The sequence below is a fragment of the Poecilia latipinna genome, unplaced genomic scaffold (assembly GCF_001443285.1).
Source record: "Poecilia latipinna isolate Pla-1442-1.1 unplaced genomic scaffold, P_latipinna-1.0 Scaffold672, whole genome shotgun sequence".
Taxonomy (NCBI): domain Eukaryota; kingdom Metazoa; phylum Chordata; class Actinopteri; order Cyprinodontiformes; family Poeciliidae; genus Poecilia; species Poecilia latipinna.
In genome coordinates, this window is record NW_015113288.1 from 220,044 (window position 1) to 238,935 (window position 18,892).

The window sequence follows — 18,892 nt, forward strand, 5'->3', positions numbered from 1 at the left end:
CTGTCAAAATTTTAAACTTTATTTCAAACAGCAATAATAAACTTCACCCATAAAAGAACAAATGTGCGGCTGATTTTACTGTAGTGATTTTGAATTCAAGTAAGTTTGTTCTCAATCTATGCATGAAAACATACCTTTTACCACCAAAAGTGGCAGTTGAGTTTTCATGCATTTATTGGGCTAGAAAAAAAAAAATCACATTTTGTAGAACGCAACCAATCACTGGTACATCAGTACATTTTTATGCTTTATTATGAAATGTTCTGTTCAAAAAGAAATATTTAAAAGTTGAAGTTCCAAGTGGAAAAATCGAGGGTTCCTCATGTAGCCCAACTTCACAATCCACCACGATTGAATAAAACTATTTATGGCTGCAGTAAAGAAAAGGTTTTAATAAAAACTAGACTGCAAGTTCATTGTTTAATGGAAAATATCTGAAAACAAGCTTGTTACAAAGGATATTGTTTATAATTGTGCGGTTTTCAGTTTAATATTCTCAAAAACTTTATAAATTAAACATGAAATGACCCACGAGTTATGGCATACTAAATTCTAGTTAACTTAAAAACGGAAAGATGAAGTTGTTACAACCATTTTCAACATTTTTTTGCTTTTTTGCTTTACACATCAGATCTATCCATTAAGAACTAAAAGATTAAATAAAATTCTCGCTATTAGATTTTATGTACCAACTCCACTTTAAAGATTTTCTTATCATGATCGTTTTAAATGACTTCATGCCCCCTTGAAGGCGCTTTTTTTTCCTATGCTTTCAAGATCTTGGTATTGATCTTGTCAACCTTCATTAAATATGTAGTTTAGTGAAGAATTCCAGGCCCAGTTGGAGGTTGAAAGATGCTAAGATGGCACAGGCTAAGCAAGTCCAACTCCAGTTACAGTTTGAAAAGTGAACTCGTACAATTACAAACTTCACTGCACAGTAAGTGCACGTATAACACCTGAATAGAGAAAATACAAACACACGCTAAAATAAGGATGCCATCTTGCTCAATTTAAGCAGCTGTTAATGATTTATTATTATTATAAATCCAATTTTTTACGATATACAAAGCTCTAATTTGTGTACAAACATTAGTTTCAAGCAAATAGGCCAAATAGAAGAAAGTTAACTACATAAAAATTCCAGGTTCCTTGTCAATCGAAGGGCGTTAATGAAATGTCCGATTGTCTTGGAAGGCAGCACGGATCCTGCGGAGTTTCGGGAAAGCGCATCAGAAGGAAGCGCGTTCCCGCGCGCACACACGTACATGCGCAGACTCCAGCTGCACACCGGGAGCATCCCTGCGCAGAGAGAGCGCTCTCCTTGCTCTCAGTCTAGAGCAATCGCTTCATTTGTTTGTTTTTTTTTTCTTCACATTTTGTCATCACAGACTCTCACTGACGACGCAGAATGACGCGGGGCCCCGCCGAGCTCCGTGCATGCTGAGGCCCGCACACATCCACCTTGCACCGGCATAAAGACCCTCACTGACCGCACCGATATTTTTTTTTACTGGCAGTCAGCCCAAGACGGAATGTCAAGCAGCCCTGAAGGAAGTCGCTCCGGGGGCGGCGGCTGCGGCTCCGACCGAGACTCCAAACGGGCCTCCTCGAGCAACACGTCCCCGGAGGGTGGACCTCCACTGCCGCTGCACCAGAACCGCATACGGCAGGTGGGTGTCTGTCTGTAGTCTGCTCTCTCCGCACTGACCGGCCCAGTCAGCCGTGTAAACATCCCTGCTGATGCTCTGCGCTTAGGCAGGGCTCTCCAAGGCGTTGCCGTGTGAGAAAACACCATGATCATCCTCGAACTCACTTTGCTACATGTAATTAGCTGCTAATAAAACGTCAGATTTCTTTATTTGTAGAAAACGTAATTTGTTTTCACAAAATACTTAAATTGAGCTGCTTAAGTGATGTTTAAACAAATTAAAATAGGCTGTAGTTTAAAGCCGTGGAAATAATCATCTGCAAAAGTCTTTTTTTTTTAAATTAGCTTTGTTTAATTGTGTTCAAACCGTGGCTTTACTGTAAATATATAGTTATCTCACACTTGTCACTTATCCGGATAGTCAGAATTTGGGTTATTTACTTTTTTGTCTTCATAAAGCATATTCCAGGTTAATCCTATCTGGGGACTGACCAGGAATAATTTTATACAATTTTTGTTTACATGTTGCCCTCTGTCCTTGTTGGGATGCTCAGTCTGTTTCGGCATGGTACATTATTTGTGTGTATATTTCTGTGTGTTTGCCCAAGGGTGGTTCTTGCTCGCTGCCAGAAGGGGCACCTTCTACGCCCCAGCCAGAAATCCAAGGTGGTCGTAATGCAAAAAAGCTCTGAAAATACCAATTGGTTTTGCAAATAGAATAAAAGTTTCATAAAGCTCAAATTGCATTTTTCATGCTATTTGTGCAGTGTAAAACAATCAGTCTAAGTATTTCAGATTTAGTGCCATAGTTGATCTGATGTAACCCCAATTGCTTTATAAGAAGTGTAATAGTGCTTTACTGAAGCACCAAATCAGAAGCTGGTGTACAGTCATTTTCTTTCAATGCTTACATTGTACAGAATACTGGTGGGCGACACTACTCCCCACCAGCAGGACATGTAAATAAACAATAGATAACTTGTTTGGTTTTGGGAAAAAAAACTGAAAGATAACATTTTAACCAGAAAAAAAATGCCTTCATAAAAAGTCCTCAGCTGAACCCAAGGTTTTCTTCCCTGGTCAATCAACCATATTTCCCAAATCAAAACTACCGTATGGATAAACGTGTCGGCTCAAGAACTGAACAGCTTTGCTTTTGCTGAATGTTTAATGATCATTGTCAAAACAAAAACCCATGTCATAGGTTAGCAAGTAATGGATTCATACATTCATTTATAGTAAAGGTCAGATTTCAGTCAAAAAATAACTTAAATGGAGATCTTTCCATTAGGCATCAATTATTATGGCACAAATGAAAGCAAAGTGTGCCAAGAAAACCTTACCAATACTATCCACTAAAACCACCAGTCAGAAACATTGACCAAAGGATGATGCATCCATTTTCTCTTGGTGTTTACACCCGCTTGTTGCAACATCTGAATGTTGCAGCTGAAACCAAGTGTAATCTGTCCAGTCAACATTTTTCCAATCTGTTATTATCCGGTTTATATGAGCCCTTGCTCAGTTTGAACTTCAGCAAGTTGTCTTCACCTCCTTCAGACACTTGATCTGCTGCCGTGAGATTGGCTGAGTTGCTATGTCAATCATTTGAACAGGCATACCTAATAGAATGGCCGGTAAGTGCATGTTTTTGTTTGCACATTTGTAAGTCCAGTAAAAATGTAATTCTCCCCAAGGGTTGGGGTACAGAAAGATTCTATTGGACCATGTCTAGTTCTCATCCACTCGTGATTGTGTAATCTGCATGTTTGGCTGGTGAATGTGAGCCAGGAGAGATGGTGAAGGTTTGCTTCCTCCCTCAGTGCACTCTCTGAAGCTAATATGATTTCAGTAATGGACTCTAGTGCTACACACACAGACACACATTTTTGGCTCTCATTACAGGGTGGGGTTCTTGAGATCGGACACATTGATGGATTGCAATATCAGAAAGGAAAAAGCATAGTCATCTCTACCCAGACAGGTGTTCTGGTGAACACCTGGGAGGCGGCAACTGGGGCATTTAGTTCTTATTTCTTTCTTAGTAAAAGAAACTAACTCAACATATGAAATCCTTTATCCAAAGTTGCTTTTTTACGTTGATGTAAAGTAGAAGAGCATCTCTGGAGGTTGAATACATTAAAGGAGTCAAACAAAGTAAAAATGTCAAAACAGTAAAACATCTTGGTTTGCAGCTTGGAATGGTGATGCTTGGAATAAAGTAGGTCATAAGCTGAGTCTGCCATGTAACCATGTAACATATAGGAACATGTAGTGAAATATTTAGATAACTTTCTAGAAATCTTAGGTTAATCAAAAACACTAAGATCAAATTAGTCTTTTTTCTCTCTATCTTACATACAGATAAATTTGTTCTCCCTCTATTAACTTTTATTTGGGATTTCCTCCTTTGCATGATTTAGATTGTGTTGATATTACCCGGTTTGCCTGCAGATTTTATTTGGGACAGTAGAGTCTTGAGGAATTTGATTCTTTTCAGGTGAAAATCCAATTTTGGCAGCTGATGCTATGTTTCATTAGAGCATGAAAACTGGGCTTAATATGTGGACAGATTACATGCATTAAAAGAACTGTATACAACCACCATATGTGGTGGTCGCATGACCACATAATGGTCAAACTTTAATGTGTCGTATGTGTTGAACTAACAGAAAATAGCATATTGCAATGTGGCAGGAAATTGGTCAGAAATATAAAGAGCATTACACAACTGCACATCTGCCCAGGCATGACGGATCACCTAAACTGTCTGATCTGGTAACTCTGGAGGAGCAGCGGAGATTCACAACTCGTGTGGGAGAGTCTACCAATAGAATACTTATTAGTTGTATGCTTCCCATTTGTAGTTTCCCACTAGCTATGTAGGTAACGCAGGGGTGGGCTATCCCGGTCCTCGAGGGCCGGTGTCCTGCAACTCTTGGATGTCTCCCTGGTCCAACACACTTCAATGAAATAGCTGAATCACCTCCTAAGAGCAGTCAAGTTCTACAGACTCCTGCTAATGACCTCATTCTTCGACTCTAATTCGGGTGTGTTGAATTAGAGATCCATCTAAAAGTTGCAGGGCACCGGCCCTCTAGGCCTAGAGTTTCCCACCCCTGTGCTAGAGACTTGAAACTGGGGTGAAAGTTCACCTTCCTGACATTTACCCTAAATACACAGCCAGAGAAACAAAATTCAAAAATGTAGTTCTCCAGAAATTCAAACCTGGTGGACACATGCCCTCAAAAACCTCTACATGTAATTACAGCAAATAGTATTCAATCAATCAATCAATCAATCAATCAATCAATCAATCAATCAATCAATCAATCAATCAATCAATCAATCAATCAATCAATCAAATTTTATTTGTATAGCACATTTCAGCAGCAAGGCATTTCAAAGTGCTTTACATAATTAAATTAAAATAAAAATAAAAACAGCATGTGACATTGAGAAAGAGAGACATTGTTTCAGGGGATCGCTAAAATCAACTGTATTCTGCCATTCCAATACAAAGGATCAGTGCAATTCCTTTGTATTGGTCATTGACATAAAATTACAAAATAATATGCTCATATTTTATGGTTATAAAGAGACAAAACGTGAAAAACTCTCAGGGGTGTGAATATATTTGCAAACCACTGCGTCTGGGCAAGCTGCAGATGAGAGGAGGTTCACCAAAACCGTACTTGCTGTCGTTGACTGTGTACAGTTTACCCACTCTCAGCGTAAAGAGGTGTGCATTTTTGGCTCAATGTCCTCCATTGTTGCAATTCAAAATCTTTTCTTCTCTTTTTAAGAAAAGATGGTCTCATCAGGCATTGGTGACCATGCGAGAGATGTTCACATTTTCTTCAGAAAATTGTTCAGCAACACCTTTAAATTCACATTGTCACGTCTTGAATTTGAACCAAGTATTTTTTTAAAAGAAACTCCAATTAAAATATTCTTTAGCTTTAGCATTTTGGTTTTGACTGAATTAGGTGAGGCATGATTAGATTTGTTTTTGCAGTGCAGGCCAGCATGCGAAGATTCTCTAACAGAAAATGGAAAGATACTAAAATAGAGATTTCATTAAAGCATAATGTTGACAGGATGTCTGCTGCAGCTAAAACAGCTCCAGCATAGGTGAGAAAAAACAGAAAACGACAAAGAAACACGTGATATGAGGATCATACTCGCAGGTCTAAAAATACTGCCTGTTTCCAGTGTGGTATTGGAGAAAAATAGCCTCTTTCTATCTGAATGTATCCACATCTCTGAATCTAAATTACTGGGATTTCTTCAGTTTTTATGTTCTGGTGAACAACTATTTTATCTGCTCTGCCCTATCTAAACAAATGTGTTATGATTCATCACTTCCCCTGTGTGAATGTGACAACATGCTCATTGAGAACTAACTACCCCTGTGGTCGCAGCTCATCTTGCACTACATTCCCTCTACTATTTCTGGCCATTGTACCATTCATCTTTTCTCCACCAGAGCTGTAGATGTTCTCTCACTTCCCAAACATGTGACACTTTACCCCAGATTTCTCCTTGTCGTCTCGGCCATCATTCCTAACCATCTCCAGTTTCCCTGCAATGTATCCGCCTCAACATAGAAGTCCCGGCGCGCCAGTGGGTCGGCTTACGCTGCAACCTTTGACATTTTCATCCCCCTCTTTTTTCTGCCTCCCTGTCTGTAAAATTTTCTATTTTTTCTGTATCTGCCTGCTTATCTGCCTGACCGTCTTTTTCCACTGGGAGTGGTAGGATGGGGCTGTGCAGGAAGGGAGTACTAATGGAGTCATGGCCTTCATTGCATTACTTATGGACAACTACATCAATACACCCCCACATTGGACTGCATCTGTCTTCCTGCATAGTGCCTAATAGAAATGTTGGACTGTAGGCTGCATCTTCAGGTGCAGTTTGAAAGAGCTCATCTTTAACCATCGTCCAGCATCATACACTGTATTACACATCAGATTAATGCAGCTCTTAGAGCACTTTCCTGGTTATAAATGCTTACATAGACACCTGCAAGGAACCGCAATTGCCCAACCCTTCTCCACCCCCCCACCTCTGCATCTGCAGATGTTTATACCAAATGCATCATAATTGCTTCCTGTAAGACTTTGCTATGGTGCAGCAATGTCCGCATTCAGACATGACCAGTGTATCCATTTAGTTTCGGTTTTAATTTCTTCATATTTTCTACATCTTACAAATAGTCCTCCGTACATTTCATGTACATTTCTTGAAAGCAGAAAAGTCCCAGAGATTCACTAGTCTGAGTTTTTACATCTGATTTTAGTCCATATTAACATGTCACCTGGTTGCTGCACATCCATTATGTGGAACTCCGTCAGATCCCAAAGATGTTTCAGGTCTGTTTGTTTGAGGTCTTGTTGCTATGGAAGCCTCTGGTGTACAGTGAAGTTATCATGGTCAACAAATCAGTTTGTTGCATGGTATTTGGAAAACTCTTGATATCTGATAATGTTGGTCAATTTTAACAATATGACTTGGTATAAATAAGCAAATACTTAACTCGACAACATTAAGTCTTTCTATTCTCACTGCAAACAACCATGTGAAGTTTAAAGTTACCTCACTCCTATCCCGTCCCCAAACAGTTGCAGCTTCATCAAGTGATTTTCACCACAGTTTTGCTCCTAAATACAGTTGCTGCTATATGTTTGGTGGATTCACTGTGTTAACAAGAAAATAAAAAGGTGGATGTAATTAAGTGGTTGTTGAGTGCATGCCAAAAAAACATTGTGCTGATTATTAGTTTACCCAAGTTGTTGCTGCTATTATCACATGTCTTTAGTTAATATACCGCTGCAGACAAAGCTAAAACAAAACACTAACATATTCTGTAAATAACCATATTTGGCTCTGAAAGCATGCCCTGATGCAATCTTCATGCAACAGTCACATGGTGTTTTCTGGAGTTTCATGTGTGTGTTTACATCCCATGTAAACACACACATGAGGTGTGTAATGGTGATAAGACTAAAAAAAAGCACTAGCATTCGTGGCCCAATTCCAGATCTACAAATAGTGCATCAGCAGATCTATGTTTGGATACAAACAGTGTCCCGACTCTTCCTTTTGGTCACTATGGTACTGCTTATCTGGCTGGTCTGGCCTACTTTTAAACTGACAGTCTCTTCCTGGCTCACTTTAATGATAGACGGAGCATCTTTTGAAGAGTCATGAAGTGCTGGGTGCCTCGGTAAAGATGTGACTCTTAAAAAAAAAATCATCTTTTATCTGAGCATCACCGTCACATACTGAAAATCAAAAAAGACCTTTTGGTTTAGGGTTAGATGGTACAATTGCTGGTAGCCCATCTGTTAATGTGCCATTTTGTCAATAACACAGCACTTAAGCAGTAATGAGAGTAGATTGTTTAGGCTTTTACCAGTCACGCAAAAATGTTTAGAAATCCTTGTTGGAAACAGGGTCACAAATTTAGGATGCTTTAATGCTCACCTCATATAAGATGAAATATCCATCTGATTTCAAATGACTAATGTTAGCTAGCTTAAGTAGTTAGCTTAGCACATACTGAGATTACACGGCACCTGTTTGTGTTCACATTTGGTTACCACCTTTTAGGTCTTTGCACATTTCTTAGCTGTATTTTTCCTAAATCACAGTGAATGAGAAAGATGCAGCTCAGTTATAGCACTTAAAAAGCTGATTTTCTTTTTGATATCCAGTCCAGCCCTGTCGATTTGGTACACACATGTAAAATAATGGGGGTTTTTTTATACTTGAACATAAGCAGAATGTCAATGTGAACAATGTCATTCTCAATGTAAAGTACGCTTTTAAAAAGTGTCACCAAAAGAAACCCAGGACTCAGCCGTCAACAAACTCTTGTATGTGGAAACATGGCTCTGGAATGGAGAAAACATAGTGAACCGAATTAAAACTTTATTTCAACGTATGCACTATATTAACAACAATAAGATATTTAGCTAGCTAAATTTCTGACCTGAAAAAAGGTCAGTGTGGATGTAACATCACATGTACTGGGGGGGAAAAAATCAGCTCATTCCAAATCCAGCTTTTTGTGGCATTTAACCAGTCCAAAACAAACGCTGCACCTCATTTGGGATGCAACAACTCAATGGCTGCTGCACGATCAGCTGTCACGGCGAGTCCCTCTGGCCAGAGAGAGGATTTAGTGACAATTGCACTTTTATAGTGCATTCAAGTACATCTGGATTGTTTAAATATTGTAAATAATATTTATTCTCTAATGTCTGTACCGTCTGATAAAACAAATCCTAAAAAATTTAAGCATTTTGAAATGGGTTCATTGTTGTATCATCCACCCACCCATCCATCTATCCAGGAATGAATGAATGAATGAATGAATGAATGAATGAATGAATGAATGAATGAAATTAGCTTTGACTTTCTCTGTACCCTCTGTTCTGCAGCGGACAGCTGTTGTTGCATGGGGTTCAGTAAGAGGCATTCAGAGGTTAATTATTCATCATGCCCTCATGATGCTGCTTCCAGTTAGAGAGAAGTAGAAAGGGGAGAGAAAGAGTACTGGGCGTGGCTGGTGATCAATGTATTTCTCAGAAGCTGAGCTCAAAAACCTTCCATGTAAAAATCTCTCTCATTAGCTCCTGTCCATGTTTTCCTTCTCTGCCTCTTTCCTTTGGCATCAGCTTTAAATTTGTGAAAGTTACATTTCTTTTTCTAAGAAAATATCTTTGTTTTTTAAGAGCTTGAGGCATAAATGCAGATGAACACATGGCAGCCGAACATCAGCCTGCCTTTTACAGATGAAGGTGACGTAACCGAGGACCTTGGCTGTTGGAGAATGATTGTGCAGTGTACCTGCTCTAGAATATTTTTATCCTCATACTCTTGCTGTATATTTATAGATGGATAGATTGATCCCATTATATATGATGTACTAGCATCTGATGATTATAAAAAAAGACACATTCTTCTCCCTTTCTGAGACAGTTATATTCAGTGCATTTCCTTGTTTTATTTATTTTTTTCTCAGCAGTACCGGTCTGAATGTGCACTGCATCAAATTTCAGGTCACACGCTTCGTTCTTCACAATACATTCAACTCTGAGTGAAATCATTTTTGCTTCAATACCCTCTGTGATGTGATGCTTTACGAAAGCAGCCATAAGATCGAAACACATGCGCCCGAAAACATAATTTGTTGTGCTGTCTGTTGAAAATTTAGGTTTAAAACTAACTTGGACACACATTTTACCAAAAAACTCAGATTTTTATATACAGCAGTAGATCTTATTTTATACTACACAGTTATGCATTGTGTAGTGTGTTTTCACGCAACTACAAAAACACAACTTGATGCAGAGTGAATCTTTACTGCAAAATTTCACAAGGATTGCACTGATTGTTTTTGTGCATATTCAGCTGTCCCAAAACGAGTAAATGCCAGAATAAAGACAGATAATCTCAAAGGAACTGTGATCAGTTGCTTTAACCCTTACGTGATGTCATCAGAGGCATGTGTGTGAAAGCTTGTTTTTGGGAGAATAAATTTGATCTTTTTTTAAACAATAATTTAAAATAAAATGGCAAAAAAAAGTGAAACTCATCATTCATGATGACTAGTGAGCTTTTTTACGTTACCAAAAATTTCTGGCTGCAGCTGCAGAGCTGCACAGAGGGTAACTTTTACAAAAACATGTTTTTTACACTTTTTTGTTGGAACTGCTTCTAATCCAGCTTCTCTACCTCCTCCCTGTGGTTTTACTGTCATCTGTAAAAACACACTGCTCAGTCAGAAACAATAATGCTCATGTACACGCTGTTCACACTGTCCCCCCTTGCTCTTTGCTATGACACAGCTCCTCCCCCCAAAAAGCGCAGGCTAATTAGTATGGCCACCGATGACAGCGGGTGAACAGCTTTTCTGTAAGGTTTGTTTTTTCCTCCACCATTAGCAGAGCTGCAGCAAACCAGCAATCTTGATCTTGTATTTGCTTGACGGTGCCAAGACACTCCTCCAGACTCCGACTGGTTGTTTCTGACTGGGAGCGGTTAATTTATGCAGAAGGATCAGAAAGGATGCAGAGGAACTCTGTTTTTTAAGAAATGATCTGTTTCATATTATACTATCAAGACAGTTTTAACATGTCAATTAACAGTGACAGTTTTAACAAGTATGTGGAAAACATATTTTTGTAGAAAGTTACCTACTGCTGCTTCAAAACAATTGCTGCATAGTAGACTTACCAAGGACTTCAGGAATTAAATTGGTTGTTTTATGTACGCCCTGTCTTTTTTTCTTCTTGCACCGATTTCTAGCACATTGGGTCGTGATGTCATTCGTTTATGCAATGTTTGGCTTTCATGAGGATGGATTTTTCTGTTCAACCAGTCAACTGAAGGCCTCTTTCTCATCTAATTACTAGGAATGGCAGGCTGACATCATCTGTTCCCAGCATGCACTTCATAGAGTATAAAATAGGAGTTGCCATGAATTTGAGCCTGAGTGGGAAATAATTCATGACTTCATGTTGCTAAGCATTTGCATTTTAAGATGCATTTAAGAGTATTTATTATGTTATGTATATTTCTAGCAATTAGTTAATGTAGCTGTTTCCTTGTGTATTTGTCTATCTGGTTGTTTATGGTTGCTGCAGTGAACAACAAACAGAGCTGGTTTTGTTGTTGTTCTTAACTAAATCAGATTTTTTTTTTATCTGGTTATTTGACTTTAGGCATAGCAATGTTTCAGTTGCAACGAGATGTAGGGTCTTCTTGACTTTCTCCTCCTCTAGTCCACTTTCTCTGGGCATATTTTGTTACACTGTCAATGTTACATATCCCCATCTCAAATTAAACCCCTCCCCAGCCATCTTACATCTCACTGTCCTTAGTGGCTTTGTTTGGGTGTGGTCTGGTCTGGATTCTTGATTGCCTGCTCTGTGTGCTTGCTATTGAATTTGACTTTGCATGATTTTGTTTAGTGAGGAACCAGAAGGGGGAAGAGGAGACATGTGGGATCCGCTTTATGGCTCTGACCTTTCTGAAGCAGTAAAAATGCTAGAAGATGACTTGACATTACTCTATCCATAACTCAACCTGTATTTTGTCCATTTGGTCCTCCTGCAGCAATTAGTTTGGAAGCTACCAAATGTATTCAATGAGGCCTTAACCTCATAAGCTTCTGAAAGATTGATCAAACTTCACAAAAACACTGACGCCTTGTCGAAAGCTTTCCTAGAAGAGTTACAGCTGCAAACAGTTGTCTAGCATTATATTGAACTTTGAAGATATAGATTAGGATGTCACTTAGGTTTGTGTGTAACGGCAGTCACCAGTAATGACACTTAATTGGTTTTTCAGTGTGATTACTTTTTACATTAGCGGTTATACCAGAAAGTCTTCAGCAAAGATCTTTTCTCTCCTTTTCTTGTAAATTTTCCCCTTTTGATTCCATTTCCTTTTACGCTCAACTCCAAAAAGGAGCCTGGGTGCCTTTCTAGAAAAGCTGAAGCGTAAGCAATGAGTTGATGTATTAGTCACATATTTTCTGTGGGTTACAATGACTGTCTTTTGTCTGGACTTTTTTTTGTTTTGTTTTGCCATTGGAGAGATTTTACATTCTCCAAAGAGAGCGAAAAACTCAAAAGAAATGATGATGATGTCACTTTCTAAAGGAAAAAGACTGTGGTCTGTTTTTATGTTTTACCAACATAAGTACCGCCAGATCTTACTCAGTTTAACAATTACATTTAGAAATAAAAATAAACGATATTTTTAAGAAAGGAGCAGTTTGCACATGACTTGAAGTTATAGTCAAACAAAAAATATTTAATCATCAAGCAAATTATTTGTTTCATAAAGAAAGATAATCAGTTCATCTAGTGTTCAAACCACTGCGTGTGGCTCAACACTGTTGGCAAGGAAAATCTCTCGTCAGCACTACAGCTCCATTAGCAGACAGACAAATAAACAGCTGCCTCCAAAACACTCTGAACACTTTGAAAACAAAGGCAAACAAAGTCTTGTAGTACCACATAGATTTGTACATTTTATTAATCGTTTATGGCTGGTTGGGAATAATTTTCATAGCACTGTTTTTGTGGAATTGTTTAGATTATGATACATTAGTTCTTGTAACTGAGAGACAAACATAAACAGCAGCAAGGAGCTTGTTTATGCACAATCGATCAATCTGTGCAGAGACCTTTTTAACTGCTACCAAAGCTCATTAAATAATGTTAAGAGACAACAGCCACAATTTTAAACAAGTAGCTTAATATTTAAGACGTATAAATCTATATAAGAAGAACATGTTAGTTTCTTCCTTGCTTTTGGTAAGTAACCTGCATCTGTAGGTGTGACAAAGCCTTTGGTTGCATAGATTTACAGTTTGAAACACTTGTAAAGTACAGGCTTGGTTGAACATGCTGGTTCTTGCGATTCTCGTCTCTGCCTATCAGTCGAGTCTAATGGACCAAATAAAAGCCTCTGGATCTATAAACTGGACAGCAGAGCATTAATTTACTTCCCTAAACCAAGAGAAACCGAAGCTCATCTTAGCTTTCACTTAGAATCTCCTGTCAGTGTAATCTGACTCCTAAATGGACAAAAACACGTGCACATTAAAACACACACACCCTACTGTATTTGTATTATATAACATATTTGTAATCGATGCAATTATCAATTTTTATTTAGTTATATAGCTAAATCATAAAAGTCATTGACCCAAGTAAGGTGTTGCATTGAACATGAAGCAAAAGCTCATATTGCTCTATGTGTAATCTGCTAAAACACAGCTTTAGTGGTTTATTTAGACATGTTTTTTCTGACCAATTAAGCCTTTTAGAAGAAGAGTGACAATGTTGTTTTAAGTCAGTTTGACACAACAGTTCGAAACAGGATTCAACCGTACTATATTTTACTATGTTTTATAGTTACGCTCTTGGCTGCTCGATTAAATTTTAAATCAATATATTGCATTAACTGCTCTCGCCAGCAGAGGGTGCTACAGGAAAAGTGTGCATAAAAACAGTTAAGCATGATTACAGTGCCACTCCTTATGAGCGCACTAGAATAAGCTATTTCTACCAGTGGTGCTACACTGAGGTATGATCCAGCTTGTCTGTCTCATGCATTGATTGTCAGCTGGAAGAAATGTTGCTGATGCTGTAGTTAATGTTCAAGTTGATAGTAGAAAGTGTGAACAAAAATAGAGGTGTGAGAAGGTGTCCCTGTCCTTTGTGCTGTAATTTCAGACTGCTACCATCAGCTGCATTAATGGAGAGAGACCTTTGAAGCAGGCTGCTGGTGGTTCATACACATCCATGAGCTGTAATATTGTGTTTTATTACCTGCTAATATGAAATGTGCAAAGCAGCTGATATAAGACTGCTAGGAGCTAATGTGGAAGGCTGCGTCTTGACGCAGATGGCACTGCAGCAGTGAGCTGGCTGTTCTCATGCACATCTCCGTTGACTGTAGGTCACATGTTCACTAACATTCACATTAAATGCTCAAATGTTCATGCTTGATGTTCTTTCACACACACACACACACACAAACACCGGAGTGGATTTACAGCTAAAGCTGTTCATACAGACTGAGATTTTCATGCACATCTGGTCAGGATCATTTCTCTGTGTGTGTATGCGCGTCTGTGTCAGAGTGTGTGTTGTGGTATAAGGACGGGTCTTTCTTTCATCATTCATCAGCCCCTCACAGTTCCTATCCTCTTGGTTGTTCTCTTTTGAATAGTTCATTTTCATTTGGTTGTTTCATTCTTCGGTTCTCAATGCCTGGACCTTCAACTGGAGAATAAAATTTTTTTTGATTAGCAAAGTATCACTTTGGATCTTGTATAAAGACAACTGAGAAAGGGAAGAAAAGAAGAATTTGCACATAATCTTTTAAATCAAAAATTAAAGATTTTTATTTTTGCGGTAATTTAATCCAGAGTTACTTCGATTTTTTTCTAATTAGAGCAAGGCTTTTTATGGAGGAAAGCCCCGTTTTAACTGTAGGTTAATATTTGGGAATTTTAATAACACCTACAAAGAGAGACTTTAGCAAATTAGCATTTCTTGTGGCAAAATTCTTTTTACTTGGGACGACAAAAAGTCATAAGGGAGAAGTCATGGCACATGCTGCTGCTCATCTGAAGAAAGCTCGTGAGCTTGAGCAACATCCAGAATATAGAGCTCTACAAAAAGCCAGGGAAAGGCGGAGAAGGAAGCGGGAAAAGGCAAAGCGCCAGGTAAATTCTTTGCAGTTGAATGTCTTTTTCATTGTTGAGTTCATGTTCAGACTGGTTGAATATTTAACTTGGTGGTGGTGAAATATTAAAAATACTTTATTTAATGTCAACACACAATATATTGTATATCTTTAGGGGCTGAGATATCAAAGCTCACACAACAAGATGGTGGGGATATTGTGTGATGGCAAAGAAAGAAAAGTACCAAGAAAATGTTGATTATTCTTTGCAATAATATTCAGCATATTATTGCAATGTTTAGCATTCAATATTTTCTTGATATTGTGCAGCCTAAATGCTGAGGATTTTGTGCAACGCTCTTGCTTGGATTTAAAGTACTAAATTAATTTAAATAGGTGAAGGCTTTGTGTAGTTGTAGCCTGTCGAGTTCTTTACTGTGTTTGTACACCTGACACACAGGTGCTTACTGTGTGTCAGGCGTACAAATTATTTTCCTGCCTTGTTATTCCAAAGTCTGAAAACTTTGCTATGTAATAGCTAATGAGACATGCAATTTGCACATGTACCGGCACAGTTGAAGGCCCCTTTAGTTCACATTTGTGTGAACTTGTACATTGAAAACTAAATTATCAAAATTAAATACCTTCTTTTGGTGGCAACCTCACGTCTTCCCTACACAATTCTCGTGTGTGGAGAACACCACAGACCTTGCAGTCCACATTCTGATTCAAACCCCAGCTGTCACACCATACCCAACCCCCCCTACCCCCCCCCCCCCCCCCTCCATCCCCAGTAGCTAACAGCAAGGGGCTGCAGACGTGGTAGAATTGATGATCTAAAATGATAAAAATAGCAAAAGCAAGAGCGACTGTGACGGTTAAATGTTTACGTGTGGAGTTGTTAACCTGCAAAGAGAGAGACGCAGAGGAAGGCCAGGCAAGACGAGCCTTGGATGCATGCAGGATGCATATTAGATAGAACCAAGTTGAGAAATATGATATTTACAATATGGAAAAGATTGAATGATGTCATTACAAAGAAGAAAGGATGATTCCGACTGATTTCAGCGTGTGGACCAACAAGTTGTTTCTGGCGGACTCGTGCTGGGAAGCAAAACAAAAAAGATTCTACCAAAGGATGTAAAGTGGGCTGTTTCAGCAGCGTGCTGTGTTGACGTTAGTGAGGAAGGGATTCATCTGTAGGTGAAAAACTTGATCATAATGGGTAATTCAGCATCATGTAAAGCCTGTGGATCAGATAAAACTTTAAAGAGTGATGGGAGTGACAGTGACTCAAACCAACTATCTGAATACTACAAATATGCTGACTCTCTATCTGAAGAGGTTGATTTCCAGGTAAGAGAAGGCACATTTTTGCTTCTGCTGCTGTAGATATTTTTTTTTTTTTCTGCTCTGTGCTGACAAAAGTTCTGCCTAATTTTTACCTGACTGCCGCTGGTGTGTTTGTCTGTGTGTTATGACCTCAATGGTAATAGGTTTGACTTCTGACCTCACATTAGGGCTTGGCCTCATCTCCCTTGTGCTCTGAGCGTACATCTTCCTACTTGGCATCCAGCAGAGCCTTAGTGGCACCACCATCCCTTAACAACTGAAAGAAGTTGTAGTTTGCGAGTAACAATGTTTGAGACACAGGACAACATATGGAGGGAGGTGCTCTGTTCAGATTTGTTCAAAATCAAATGGTGGACATTACCTAAACGCTCTATTCCAAGCATAAAATATTTTAGTTAGTGCTGTAGGGATGCTTTTCCTTGAGTGTAGGGCAGATGTTCCAGCAGGACGATGATGATAAATGTACAACCACATGAACAATGAACTGATGTAGACATAAAACAGCTAAAAGTTTCAATGGTCCAGGTAAAAGCGGGACCAAAATCTAGTGGAGAATCTGAGGCAGTATGTAAAAATTATTATTAACAGACGTTCCCCCTCCAGCCTGAGCTATTTTGTGAAGAAGAATCTAAAAAATATACAATCTGATGTGCAATGCTTGCCCCAAAAGATTTGCAACAAAAGATTTGCTAATGTATTGACTCAGTGTCTCAATAGAAATGCCTCATTTCAGATTTGTATATTTACAAAATTTAGAAAACTATCTTCCCTTTTGCTCCCACCTCACAAATGCTACTGTATATTGTCGTAATTTCGCATAAAATCTCTATATAATACACTGAAGTTTGTCGTCAGTTGTTGGCTGACAGAATATGAAAAGCTCAGAAAGTATGACAGCTTTTTCAAAACGGTGGAAGTAAAAATTTTATATGTCTAGGTTGTGTAAGTTAAGCGAATACTCCAGGTCTTCCAGAGTCTTGAACTTTTAATGTGAGAAGAAAATATGTGTGTGTTGGTGTGTGTTGGTGTGTTGCTCATTTGAGCAGATGTCTCATGGTTAAATTTAGAATGGCCTACTCAGACTTATCTTATGGATCTTTAACTTCTGCAAAACTTCACCCCTCCTCATTTGAAGCAATGGTGTAATGTAGGCATATGTAAATGACAATGATAGAAAAACAGAAATGTCTCATATCAAATCAATACACTTGTATATAAAACTGCTACTGCAAAAGAAGTGTCTGGATCTGTTACCTCATAGGCTACAATGTTTAAAATGCCAATAAATCATATCTTAGTGTTAGCAGCATATTTAGTGAGTCTTATGGACTCTCACTGCCTCTGAGGACCACTCCTGATATTATAATAGTGGCTGAGACGCTAAAACTCACAAGAGTGATTTTAACATTGTAAGAGAATAAGAACATGTGGGTTAATCCTGAAATGTATTGCATTTGGGAACAATATTGGAGACACATTTTCCTAATATTATGCAACCCTTAATAAAAATCAATATCATTCTTTATTGTAGCCAAGTGTGTTTTTTTTTCTTCTTTTACACCATTAAAAAAATATATGAAAGCAAAAGTAAAGATAATTGTTTGCTTGTTGATGTTAATTAAAACAACTCTGTATTTGCCTCTACAGTCTGACAGTAACACCAGTTTTCTCCGGGCTGCCCGAGCCGGAAACACTGACAAAGTCCTTGAATTCCTCAAAAATGGAGTAGACATCTGCACCTGCAACCAGGTAAGAAAAGAAAACTTGAAATGCCACAACTGTTTCACAACATTACATCGTGTTGCTTTGTTTGGGGTGCATAATTTTACTTTTTTTTTAATGTAGCCATAACTAAAACCTGATGTTGCATATTGCCCACATAGCATGTGGGAAGCACTTTGTTACCACCTATTGGTCAGAGTTATATTAAGTGATTCCTAATTTTGCTCATTTTCATAGTAAATAATTACATCCCTATTATACCGTATTCAATAAAAAACATTCTGTTCATGTATCTTTAATTTATCAGCAAAAACAAAAGCATCTTTTGAAAATAACCTTTAAGAAGGTGTTATTGGTCTGATGTATTATTCTAATCATAAATGCCATGTTTTCATTGGTGAATATTTTTATATGGCATGCTTAAAGCAGGCTTAGATTATAAAGCAATATCTCAAGTGTTGAACATTTCACAGAGCACTGCTCAACACTGACACAACATGATGCAACTGCACATCTGCCAATCAGAGAAAAAGTGAAAAGGCTCCTGGTAGCTCTGGAAGAACTGCAGAGATCAAGTGGGATAATATATCAACAGCAACTATTACTTATGCACAAGTCATGAAGGGGACACAGCAGATATATGCACAGATAAGAACAAACCTTTTGTCCTACATATCAAATACGATGTGCAATAGAAAACAGATATTGCACATGATCCAGAACTCACCATTTCAAAATAAAACAGAGGTGGACTTCTCCAATGTAAAGCAAAAAAATAATAATAATAATACAGTTTAACGGCTACTGCATGTTCATAAAACTTGTAAAAGCTGACTTTTTTTGCTGCTGTTTCATAATTTCATCAGAGAAGCTACCTTTGTTAATACACACCCAAACAAACAGTGCCATTGTTCCCAAACACATATCTAAACTTGCTTCCCTCAA

At 38.3% G+C, this 18,892-nt stretch overlaps 1 protein-coding gene across 15 annotated transcripts in view; it reads left to right on the plus strand.

The window, feature by feature from the left end:
• The first annotated feature begins 982 nt into the window (after positions 1 to 982).
• ank2a (ankyrin 2a, neuronal) overlaps positions 983 to 18,892 on the plus strand; it is a 65,373-nt gene continuing 47,463 nt past the window's right edge. For 9 of the 15 annotated variants that reach the window (XM_015044358.1, XM_015044364.1, XM_015044365.1 and 6 more), the window contains exons 1-2: positions 985 to 1,673; positions 17,873 to 17,974. In XM_015044358.1, the coding sequence (XP_014899844.1) occupies positions 1,536 to 1,673; positions 17,873 to 17,974 (240 nt within the window). In that variant the 5' untranslated portion in view covers positions 985 to 1,535. Of the gene's footprint in view, positions 1,674 to 17,872; positions 17,975 to 18,892 lie in introns of all 15 variants that reach the window. The other 6 variants (XM_015044362.1, XM_015044363.1, XM_015044371.1 and 3 more) reach the window with 4 other exon arrangements.